Below are 12,356 nucleotides of genomic sequence, written 5' to 3'. Positions count from 1 at the left end.
TCCTAAAAATGAGGATCTATGGTCAAATAATTCAGGAAAACACACCTCACAAATGCACTATTAGCATAGCAGTATTAATGTGGTTCCATTTTATTGAATAACGAATGATGAAGTCTTAAGAAAAATGGTTATAAAAGTAAAATCACACTGTGATGCCATTTCTGTTTTAAAAACAAAAACATAAGTGTGTATGTGTGCAAATGCATATCTTAAAAACAAAAACATATATATATATATATGTTAAAAAAAGACCCCAAAAGTGCATTAAAATGCTAACAGTGATCTATTCTGTTTGATGGGGGTTAGTGATGGCTTTTACATTTTACTATAAGATGAAACATAATGCAGAGTGTCATCATATTCAATATGATTAGCTATATTTTACATTTGCATGGTGATTACATAATAAATACTTAACATTTTACCCATTACACTCACAGGTTACCAAAGTTGACTTAAAAATACATGTACCTAGAAGAAAATATAGTATATTTTTTAACAATATCAGGTATGATGCGTTGTCTAAGCTCAACACTACCATCAGAAATCATAATATTCATAATAATTGACAAATTCATATAACAAAGATATAAACCTTTTGATAAGAAGAGAACTGGAAGCACAGTTTAGAGACTGTGGTAGGCAGAATTCTAAGATGGCCCTGAAGAGTCCTGTCCCCCATGGTAGATGCACCTTGTGACTATGCTATGATTAAATTATGCTATGTGGCAAAAGCGGAAGGATTTTGCAGATGTAATTAATCAGCTGACTTTGAGTAATCTGAAAGAAGACTATCCTCGGTGGACATGATCTCATTAGGTTAGTCCTTTAAAAAGGATTCAGGACTTCCCTGATGTCAGAAAGATTCAAATGAGAAATTCTATTGCTGGCCTTGAAGAAGCAAACTGCTCTGCTGTGGTGAGGCTGTTTGGCAGGAAACAGCCGCAACCTCTTGGAGCTGCGAATAGTCCCAGGATGACAGCAGCAAGAAAGCAAGGCCCTCGGTCCTAAAACTTCAGTACACTGAATTCTGCGAAATACCAGTGAGCTAAGCACAGGATGAGGTCATCAATGAGATCACAGTTCCAGCAGACACCTCTATTTCAACCTGGTGAGAGACCCTGAGCAGAGGAGGCACTTATCCTATACCCAGAGTCCTGACTTAGAGATACTGTGAGACAGCGTATTTGTGTTGGTTTAAGCCATTATGGTTTGTGGTGATTTGTTATGCAGCGATAGAAAACTAATAAGTGATAAATAATGAAACAGAAAAATATTTGTCACATATAGAAGAAAAGGATAATATAACATCAGGGTTGATATCCAAAGAATTTAAGAACTTGTTTTAAATGAGTGCACAAATGAACACCAGCGCTGGCCACAAACAATCTAGACTAAGCATACAAGCTGAACATTAACCCTGACCTTACATAAAAGCTCTCCCACAGACTAACAAGAACAAAGAAACCCCATTTAAAAAACAGGGAAATAATTCAATTAATTTACCAAGGAAATTCAAATGACTGAAAAACATATAAAAAGTTAAAAATCTCATTACTAAGCAGAGACAAATTAAGACAATGAAGTGCTAACTTGTCTGTAAAAATCACACAGATTAAAAAGTGTAATTTCATTACATTATGGCTGGGTGTGAAAAACAAGCATTATTTTTCTGGGTTGTAGGAATGTAAATTAGCATGATATTTTAGAGGAAAATGTATCTTATAAAAACAATTGAATAAATATATATGTACCAAGATGCATAATGCATGCTGAATTTTATTTATCATAATTTTAATCTTGTTTATCTGTCTTCTTGTCATAAATCTAAATTACATGCAATCAGGGACTCATGTCACATATTGGGAGCTCACAAAATGTTTGGTGAATGAATAAGTGATGTTAACTACAAATGCTTTTATATTAACAAACTAAGTGGCCACCATTAAGCATAGCAAACTAAATTTGACCACATATAGTAGAAAACTATATTCTTAATTTTAAGTTATGAACTGACTTAGGAAAAATTTCATAAGACATTGTTGAATAAAATAAATAATTTACAAAAATAGTACTATTACATGTTCTAACTCATAAAAGGGAAAATGTGTAAATATATGTTCACATATAGAGAAATATGCATAAAGAAATAGCTGGTTACATATTCACCAAATTGTTAATGGTGGTTAACCTTGGGAGAGTAGGGCTTTTAATTTGTTTTGTTCACTTCCATGAATTATCTTCAAAGGAGCACATATTTCTTTTATAAATTGCAAAATTAATAAAGTTCAACTCTTTAAAGGAAACTTGGAATTTACAAATTTATTTCTTTAGAGTCAGAAGTTCAGCTCATTTTGCTTAAACTAGTTATTCTTAATCAAGCACCAATGGATGCCTAGGGGCCAAACAATGAGGCTAGAAGGAGCCTGTAATCCCTTTGGAATTATTTCCAAAATATTTTTCAAAGAAATGGCCCATAGTTTCATTAGCTTTTCAAAAGTATTTATAGTACAGTATCACTGTCATCCCTCCAATTCCCACCTTTTATTTCCATTAGTAATTTACTTCACTTTTAAAGAAACCATAGCAGTAGACTCCTTGACTTTAACCTACTAGCTTTTGAAGGAACAACAATGAAGTTTAAAGCCCATCTGGAAGCATTAGTACTCAATGCTTAAATAAACCACATCTGTGTCAGAATTGTCAGACATGCAACACTTAAGTGGTTTCAAAAAAAGACCAATGCTAAGGTTGGTTTTCACGGAAATCCAACACTCACCATTTTCTTCATGGCAGTAATCAAATCCTGCCACACTACATCTTCGAAAAACCATCTTATTCTCGGTGAGGGTTCCTGTCTTATCGGAAAAGAGGTACTGAATCTGTCCCAGATCCTCGGCAATGTTCAGGGCTCGGCACTGAACAGTAGAATCTGTTTTCTCATTGTAGAAATCCACATCACTTTGAATGAAATATATTTGTCCAAGCTTCACAATTTCGATGGAAACATAGAGGGAAATAGGAATCAAGACCTAAGAAGATCCAAACAAGTTTTAAAATGTTAAAGTAGGTTAAAGAAAGGATGTGAAACTGAACATAGCTGGATAAGCAGCAAAGATGTTAAAATTCTACCATAAGCTTAATAAAAAATTACCTGTAACAAAATGATCATGGTCCAAAACATGTAAAATCCTGCCAACAGTGGTGATATGGTATGTCCATCAGGCTCGGGAATATTGAAAAAATGCATCTTTTCATACCTGCTCAACCAGATTCCATGACCTTTCCAAAAATACACAGACATCAAAAGGATGCTAAATACATAGCATGCAAACAAAAAATTTTATTCCTAAATGAGAAGGAATGAGAGTATTCATTTTGGTTGAACATCAATTGTTTGTTTTTGGAAACAAAATTCAAATTCAAAAGGCTATACATTCTCTCTCTCTCTCTCTCTCTAAGTCACTCTCCAGGTTTCTTCAGTACTATGGCAAAATGTAAATGGATAGAGTCAACATTATTATTTTTCAGGTCAAAGGATGAAAGAGACAAGGATATGAGGTAAAACATTACTGACAAATAAAATCCACCTTACCAAAGTCAAATATTCACAGATATAATTTTGAAATAAAATACTTTAATATCTTGCTGAAAAGATGTCAGCAAATAATCAAATTTTACCTACCCACTGCGCCAGTTAAGCACATTATAACCAGAAGCATGACACACCAGAGGACATCTGTGTTTGCTCTTCTTTCTAATTTGCTGCGCTTATACCGCGGCCCACTGTTGTTCAGCATTGCTTTGGTTTCATGGCCTATGAAGGATGTGCAGTATGATAGAAAATGTACAAATTAAAGCCAAGAAGCGAATACCACATTTAAAAATCTCTGTCGCAGACAATTCAATAAAACACAGTTACATGATCTATTTTGTCAGTTTAATCTCCTTTTGTGATCCATTTAGAAAAACAGAGACCAATAATTAAGTTTATCAGACAAAATTTCCTTTCTGCTTCAACAGATTGCATTTTTGAGTAAATGAAAAATGTTAACTTGTAGAAAAGCACAGAGTAGACAATGAAAATTAGAAACATAACCGACCTGCATAAACCACAATGCCCACAACAGCCTCTGTGTTTCTAATGGTGCATCCTCTAAGCAACAAATTTTCTTTACTGAGACCCACGCGTTCTTTGTTGGAATGTTCTCTATAAGAAAGACAGCATATAAATTCACTTTTAAACAGCAAAAGTGGGGATATAAAAATAAATCTCATGGCCCGTGAATGTTTTTGACTTGGAGTAAAAAGGCATTTCACAAGAAAGGTTTCAAATCTCTGGCCCATTTACTTTGGTTATTGCAGTTACTTGCTTTGTTTTTTGTTTCTTTTTTTTTTTTAGACTTTCAGGTTCAGGGGGTACATGTGCAGGTTTACTATGTAGGTAAATTGTGTGTTTCAGGGCTTTGGTGTACAGATTTCATTACTCAGGTGATAAGCATCATGCTTAAGAGGTGGTGTTTTGAACCTCATGCTCCTCTTACCATCTACCTTCAATTAGGCCCTGCTGTCTATTATTCTTACCTTTGTGTCTATATATACTAAATGTTTAGCTCCCACTTATAAGTAAGAACATGTCATATTTGGTTTTCTGTTCCAGCATTAGTTCATTTAGGATAATGGCCTTCAGCTCCATCCACATTGCTACAAAGGACATGATCTCATTCCTTTTTATGGCTGCATAGTATTCCATGGTGTGTATATAGGTCACATTTTCTTCAACCATTCTACTGCTGATGGGGATTTGGGTTGATTTTGTGTCTTTGCTATTGTGAATCAGTTACTACGTTGTCTAGGAAAAGATGCAACAAGTTTCTAACTATCATTATTTTCAATGGTAGTCATTGTTTGTCAACTTCTATTACTATAAAAAAAATTCCAAGCAAGAATCCTGCTTTTCTAGTACAAACTGTATTTAGGATAACTTAGTAATTGATGAAGGAAAAGATCCTGATAGAATTTAAAAATTATCATTTTCGACTTGGATGAAATCAAGAATCATTCTAGGCAATGATAATCGGTGGCTGCTAAAATCAATGGTTAAAAAGGCTGATGGGAACATTATAATAATAGGATAAGGCTAGGCTGATAACACTAACCTTACAATGGGACAAGGAGACATCGTGGGCCTCATGATTTGTGGGAAAGAAAGTCATGGCCCTACATGCGCTTAATCAAACCTCTATTAGGCATTTCAGTCTGGGGTCTGTGGCTTCAGAGGATCTGTGAAGCCTTTGAAATTTTATGCAATATTTTGTGTGTGTATGTATGTATGAGTGTATACATGTTTGCTATTTTCCAGGGAGAGACTCTGTTTCTTTCATCAGATTCTTTAAATGTCCCTTGATGGTTTACAGAGAATAAGATGGCCAGAGAAGCATGTTAAACATCACCACAAGAATGCAGTTGGCTAGATCTAAAATGTGGTAAATTCTGCAGGCAAAATGACCTGGTTTATTCAGAAAATGAATGATGTAGGGGAACAAAAGGGGGAAGGAGGGGAAGCCCAACCCAAGGAGGGGGAAGTCACCTCAATCTAGAATGTGATCAAGTCTGTAAGCTCAATGACTCAATTTATTGGGAGAGGAAATGTAGAGACATACCAATCAGATGCAAAGTGTAGACCTTGTTTTGATTCTGGTTAGAATAAGACAACTATTAGAAAACATTTTTCAGACAATTGTAGATATTTGAACAAAAGCTTGGTATTAGAAGATATTATGGAATGGTTAAGTTTTGTTAGGTGTGATAATGGTATTGTGGTTGTGACTCATTTAAGTTCTTATCTGCTATAAGTATATAGTAAAGTATTTACAGTGAAATTACACAGTGGAGGCGTAGGAAAGGAAGCGGAAGTGGAAACAAAGATGGAAAAACTGAAATAACTCAGGCTGAGTGATGCCACATGGGTGTTCGTTATACTTTTCTTTCTACTTTTTTGTGTTTGAAAATTTCTGTAATAAATGATTTAAAAATTATTGAAGTAATTACTTGATTAAATTGCTACAGCGGCAAAAATACGGAGCAACAGTAATGGTTTTCACATATTTTGAAATTGTCCTCTTAATTTCAGTATGAAAATTAGGTTGTTTTCTAGCAATAAACTTCAATTTACAAGTCACTGCTTGTTCCTTACATATATAAAAGTTGTTAATATAACCTTGCTATATGAAATTACAATTAAAATAAAATAAAAATTATTCAAATAAGGTTTCATACTACAAAGAAAGAGAAAGACAGATTTATCATTTCACTCCCATACATTGTAAAGCACTTTCTTCTAACAGGTGTACGTTTATATTCCTGCACATGCACAGGCCTGTGTACGAAGAGATGGTAAAAGCCAGATGCATCCTAGCTAATTCAGCTTTTTCGTTTTACAAATGAGGAAATTAAGTCCCAACATTCACATTTGCATATAGCATTCCCAAGTAAACACCAGCCAGTCCTCAGCAATGTGGCATTTTCTTTCTTATCACTAGAGTCCTTATAGGAAAGAATTTAACACATAAAATCATCAATTCCAAAGTTCCTCGGAAAGTATTAAGATTTTTTTCCCCTGAAATCCTTATTTTTCATCATTAAATCACTTTGAGGTACCACCATTAGACAAAGTTCAGCTTCTATATTAATTGCACTTACTGCAAATTCCAAAAATGTCCTGTATTTTACATGTGTCTGATAATTGGCACTTACGGTTTGGAACCTTCAGAGTTTTGTATGAGGCACTGGCTGTCACACAGAGCTTCCATGAAACATCTATCTACTATGTGCCCAGCACTCCAACCCAGATGCTAGAAATAGAAAAACAAACATGCAGTCTGGACTCCCGTGGTCTAAGAGGAGGTAATACAGGTAGAAACATGTAAGAGTAGTAAAAATATGATAGTATGATATGAATCTGATATTCAGCATACAGTGTAGTCACAAATAGGGAGGATGTCAGTTCTACCTTAGAGCATGAAGATCAAAGAAGGTGTCATATAGACAGGTAGCTTGAGCATCTCAATTTGTGTTTAATTTTTGAAAACAGGCCACAAAGCAGGAAAAGAATAAGGAGCCAGTTTAGTGTATTAAAATAATTCCACAGAAAATCACTGTATCTACCTAGGCTGATTCTCTTATTAAATGCTTCCCTGCCAATGGCTGAGGCCAGCTCTCAGGATGGACATGAACAGAACAGACAAAAGCCCCTCCAATCACCAGTGAAGGCAGAATCTGAGGATTCCAGAAGGGAGGCCACTTTGGCAGTCAGGTCATGATAATCAGAAAACAAAGCAGCAAATTTCAAAGCAAACGGATATCAGAGGAGCCCATCACAAACGGGAATCAAAGGGCGGGAAACATATTGCCCAGAAACCTAGGGAAAAGTGACAATTTGGATAGGCAGAAAGCTAATAGGGCCTTGGAACTAGGTAAGTGCTCTGAACAAGACTCAGCGCCCAGCACAGCAAATGATGCTCGAATGTGTCTATTAAGAAGAACCATATCCAAAGGGTGAAAAGAGAGGCTGACAAAAGTAGGCCATGGCTCCACTCCCAGAAATTTTGAACTACTTGTCAAGATGATACAGGAGCAAACAGTTCTGAGGTAGCAAGAGCCGGAGTCTCAGACACTAGACAAACTATCAGAATTGGGACACAGGATCAGAATTTGTGTGGCAACAGTGTTCTCATACATTTTTTTAAAAAAATCTAACTACATGCACTGGGCCAGATTCTTTGCAGAGTGCTATATGCTCCAGACCACAGAGTGTAGACTAGAGTTCCTTCCTGTTCTCTCCACCGCATAAACCAAATACATCCTGCTAGGGGCAAGTCTGAGCTCATCAGGGAGTCAGCGTGCCCAGCTGTGGGAAGAGGACAGCTGTATAGGCTGCACCCTAAGACAGATCTGACCTCAGGTGAAAAATTGGCAGCCCCTGATTCTGACATTTACAAGAGGAAACTTTATTCACAGTCAGAAGCTAGAGGAAATGATCCTTGAAAAGGACTCATCCTAAGAGATGGCTTATGAGAATCTTTCTGATGAGAGAGGGGCAGCTGCCTAACTTCTTTTCATGAAGACCATCTAAAATTTCCATGGAAGGACTGTTCTAATACTAACTCCAATAACTTCAGGATAAATGTTTCATTTTAAGCAAAATATACAAGGCCCTTCAGGCTCGGGCCTCTTCGTGATCTGCCTTATTGCTCACCTACATTCCAGACATACTTAGCCACATAGAACAATACAAATACACTGTAGTCTCGGGCCTCTGTGCTCTTGCCTATGTTGCTCCCTCAGCCTGAAATGCCAGCCATTCTTTTTGCTTTATTGTTTGCCTGGCCATCTTCTCATTCTTGAGGATTTAATTCCGGCATTATCTCCTGACTAAGACTAAGCCTTTCCCTCTTTCCACTGCATGGCTCCCTCCCTGTCCCTACCCTATCAGATGTCTGTATCCAGTGCTACTTACAGATGCTATGGAATCCTGAACAGACCAATAACAAGAAATGAAATTGAATAATTAATAAAAGACCTACCAACAACAACAAAAAGCCCAGGGCCAGAGGGATTTACAGTCAAATTTTCTCAGCAGTGCAAAAAAATAGCTGATACCCATCTTATGGAAATTATTCCAACAAGTCAGAGGAGTCAGATTAGGGGCTCCCTAACTCATTCCATGAAGCCAGCATCACTATGTTACCAAAATCTGGCAAGGACATAACAACAACAAAAAAGAAAGCTTCAGGCCAATATCCCTGATGAACACAGGTGCAAAAATCCTCAACAAAATATTAGCAAACCAAAGCCAATAGCACATCAAAAAGATAATCCATCATGATCGTGTGGTTTTATGCCAGAGACAGAAGGATAGTTTAACATATACAAATCAATAAATGTGATTCACCATATAGACAGAATTAAAAACAAAAACTAGGCTGGGCGCAGTGGCTCATGCCTGTAATACCAGCACTTTGGGAGGCCAAGGCAGGCAGATCACCTGAGGCCAGGGGTTAGAGACCAGCCTGGTCAACATGGCAAAACCTCATCTCTACTAAAAATACAAAAATTACCCGGGTATGGTGGCAGGTGCCTATAATCCCAGCTACTCAGGAGGCTGAGGCATAAGAGTTCCTTGAACCAGGAGGCTGAGGCTGCAGTGAACTGAGATCACATCACTGCACTCTAGCCTGAGAAATAGAGTGAGACTCTGTCTCAGAAAAAAAAAAAAAAAAAAAGAACAACAACAACAACAGCAACAACAAAAACCCACATAATCATTTCAATAGATGTAGAAAAAACACTCGATAAAAACCAATATCCTTTCATGATAAAAATCCTCAACAAACTAGGTGTCAAAGGAACAAGCCTCAAAATAACAAGAGTCATGTATGACAAATTCACAGCCGATATCATAACAAAAGGGGGAAAGTTTAAAGCATTCCCCCTAATAACTGGAACAAGACAAAGAGGCCTACTCTCACCACTCTTGTTCAACATAGTACTGGGAGTCCCAACCAGAGCAATCAGGCAAGAGGAAAAAAAATAAAAGGCATTCAAATTGGAAAAGAGGAAGTCAAATTATCTTTGTTCACTGATGACATGTTCTTATACCTAGAAAACCCTAAAGATTCCTCCAAAAGACTCCTATACTTGATAAGCAACTTTGGTAAAGTTTCAAAACAAAAATCAATGCACAAAAATCAGTAGCATTTCTATATACCAAAAACATTCAAGCTGAGAACCAAATCAAGAACTCGATCTCATTTATAGTAGCCACATACACACAAAATAAAATACTTAAAAATATGTTTAACCAAAGAGGTGAAAGATCTCTACAAAGAGAAATACAAAACACTATTAAAGAAGCTGTAGATGACACAAAGGAATGAAAAAAGATCCCATGCTCATGGATTGGAAGAATCAATATTGTTAAAAATGTCGATACTGCCCAAAGAAATCTACAGATTCAATGTAATTCCTATAAAATACCAATGTCATTTTTCACAGAATTAGAAAAAAAAATTCTAAAATCATATGGAACCAAAAAAAAGTCAAAATAGCCAAAACAATGCAGAACAACAACAATAAAAAGTTGGAGGTACCACATGACCTGACTTCAAACTATACTACAAGGCTACAGTAACCAAAACAGCATGGTACTGCTACAAAAACACAGACACATAGATCAGTGGAAAAGAATAGAGCACCCAGAATTGAAGCCACATGTCTACAACCAACTAATCTTTGACAAAGTTGACAAAAATAAGCAATGGGGAAAGAACACCCTATTCAATAAATGGCGCTGGGAAAATTGGCTAGGCGTACGTAGAAGAATAAACTAAATCCCTACCTCTCACCATCTACAAAAATTAACTCAAGATGGATTAAAGACTCAAATGTAAGACCTGAAACTATGAAAATCTTAGAAGAAAACTCAGAAAAAACTCTTCTGGACATTGGCCTAAGCAAAGAATTTATGATTAAGACTTCAAAAGCAAATGCAACAAAACAAAAATAGACAAATCATATTTAATTGAAATAAACAGCTTCTACATAGCAAAAGAAACAATCAAGAGAGTAAACAGACAACCTACAGAATGGGAGAAAATATTTGCAAACTATGCATCTAACAAAGAACTAATATCCTGAATCTATAAGGAACTCAAACAAATCAACAACTACAAAAGAATCAAATAACCTCATTAAACAGTAGACAAAAGACATCAACAGACATTTCTCAAAAGAAGACATACAAAAGGCCAACAAGCATAAGAAAAAATGGTCAGCATCACGAATCATCAGAGAAATGCCAATTAAAACCACAATGAGATACCATCTCACACCAGTCAGAATGACTATTACTAAAAAGTCAAAAAACAACAGATGTTGGCAAGGATGCAGAGAAAAAGGAATGCTTATACATTGTTGGTGTGTATGTAAATTAGTATAACCCCTGTGGATAACAGTATGAAGACCTCTCAACGAACTAAAAATAGAACTACCATTTGTCCCAGCAATCCCACTACTGGGTATCTACCCAAAGGAAAAGAAAATGTTATATTAAGAAGACACCCACACTTACACGTTTCTCGTCATGCTAATCACAACAGTGAAGTCATGAAATCAACCTAAGTGTACATCAATGGATAATTAGATAAAGACAATGTGGTATACATATATATATATATGTATACACACCATGGACTACTATTCAGCTATAAAGAACAATGAAATCATGTCTTTTGCAGCTACATGGATGGAGCTTGAGACCATTGTCCTAAGTGAACTAACTCAAAACCAGAAAATCAATACTGCGTGTTCTCACTCATAAGTGAGAGCTAAAGAATGGGTATACATGGACATATGGAGGGAAATAATAGACACTGGGGACTCCAAAAGGAAGGAGGGTGGGAGGGGCATGAGGGTTGAAAAATTACCTATTAGAAACAATGTTCACTGTTCGGGAGATGGGTACACTAGACGCCCAAACCTCACCATTGCACAACATATCCATGTAATAAATCTGCACAAAGACCACTGAACCCATAAAAATAAAATTAAAAGATGCTACTATTATATTCTACATTTCCTTCCATCTTATTGTTACTTTTCCTAGAATTTTAACCAACTTTATTGAGTTGTTTATCTATTTGCCTGTTGATGAACATTTGGGTTTCTGCCAGTTTTTGGCTATTACAAATAAAGCTGCTATGAACATTGTATACAGGTCATAGAATGGACAAATATTTTCATTTTTCTTGGGTAATTGTCTAGGAGTGGGATGGCCGTGTTATATAATGGGCATATGCTTAGCTTTTTCCAAAATTTCCATATTGTTTTCCAAAGTGGTTGTACTATTTTACATTCCCACCAGTAGCATACGAGTGTTCAAGTTCCTCTACATCCTTGCCAACACTTGGTACACTTGATCTTTTTAATTTTAGCAGGTAAAGCTCTGTGGTTTAACCGGCATCTTTTCACAAAATTATTTGCCATTCATATGTCAAATACATCAGTTCAAAGTCTTTTGACCATTTTTAAAGTTGTGTTGTTTGTTTTATTACTGAGTTTCGAGATGCCTTTATATATTCTGAATATAAGTCCTATATGAAATACATGGATTGCAAATATTTTCTTCCTGTCTTTGACTTGTCTTTTCATTGTAAAAACGGTATCATTGGAGGAGCAAAATTTTAAATTTTGATGAGTTCTTTTTGTCTTTAATGGATTGTGATTTTGGTGTATCTAAGAAATCTTTGCATAATACAAAGTAAAAAGATTTCCACCATGTTTTTTTTCTGAAAGTT

At 36.0% G+C, this 12,356-nt stretch overlaps 1 protein-coding gene across 12 annotated transcripts in view; it reads right to left on the bottom strand.

Annotated features, from left to right (window-relative positions):
• Nucleotides 1-12,356, bottom strand: part of ATP10D (ATPase phospholipid transporting 10D (putative)) — a 161,641-nt gene that overhangs the window by 85,788 nt on the left and 63,497 nt on the right. For all 12 annotated transcript variants that reach the window (XM_054486838.2, XM_063663625.1, XM_063663622.1 and 9 more), the window contains 4 exons: nucleotides 4,104-4,210; nucleotides 3,686-3,817; nucleotides 3,155-3,282; nucleotides 2,780-3,032 (listed from right to left, as the gene is read on the bottom strand). In XM_054486838.2, the coding sequence (XP_054342813.1) occupies nucleotides 2,780-3,032; nucleotides 3,155-3,282; nucleotides 3,686-3,817; nucleotides 4,104-4,210 (620 nt within the window). The remainder of the gene's footprint in view (nucleotides 1-2,779; nucleotides 3,033-3,154; nucleotides 3,283-3,685; nucleotides 3,818-4,103; nucleotides 4,211-12,356) is intronic.

The sequence above is a fragment of the Pongo pygmaeus genome, chromosome 3 (genome assembly GCF_028885625.2).
Source record: "Pongo pygmaeus isolate AG05252 chromosome 3, NHGRI_mPonPyg2-v2.0_pri, whole genome shotgun sequence".
Lineage (NCBI taxonomy): Eukaryota > Metazoa > Chordata > Mammalia > Primates > Hominidae > Pongo > Pongo pygmaeus.
Note: the sequence above shows the minus strand (reverse complement) of the source record. Positions and strands in the feature narration are given on the sequence as shown.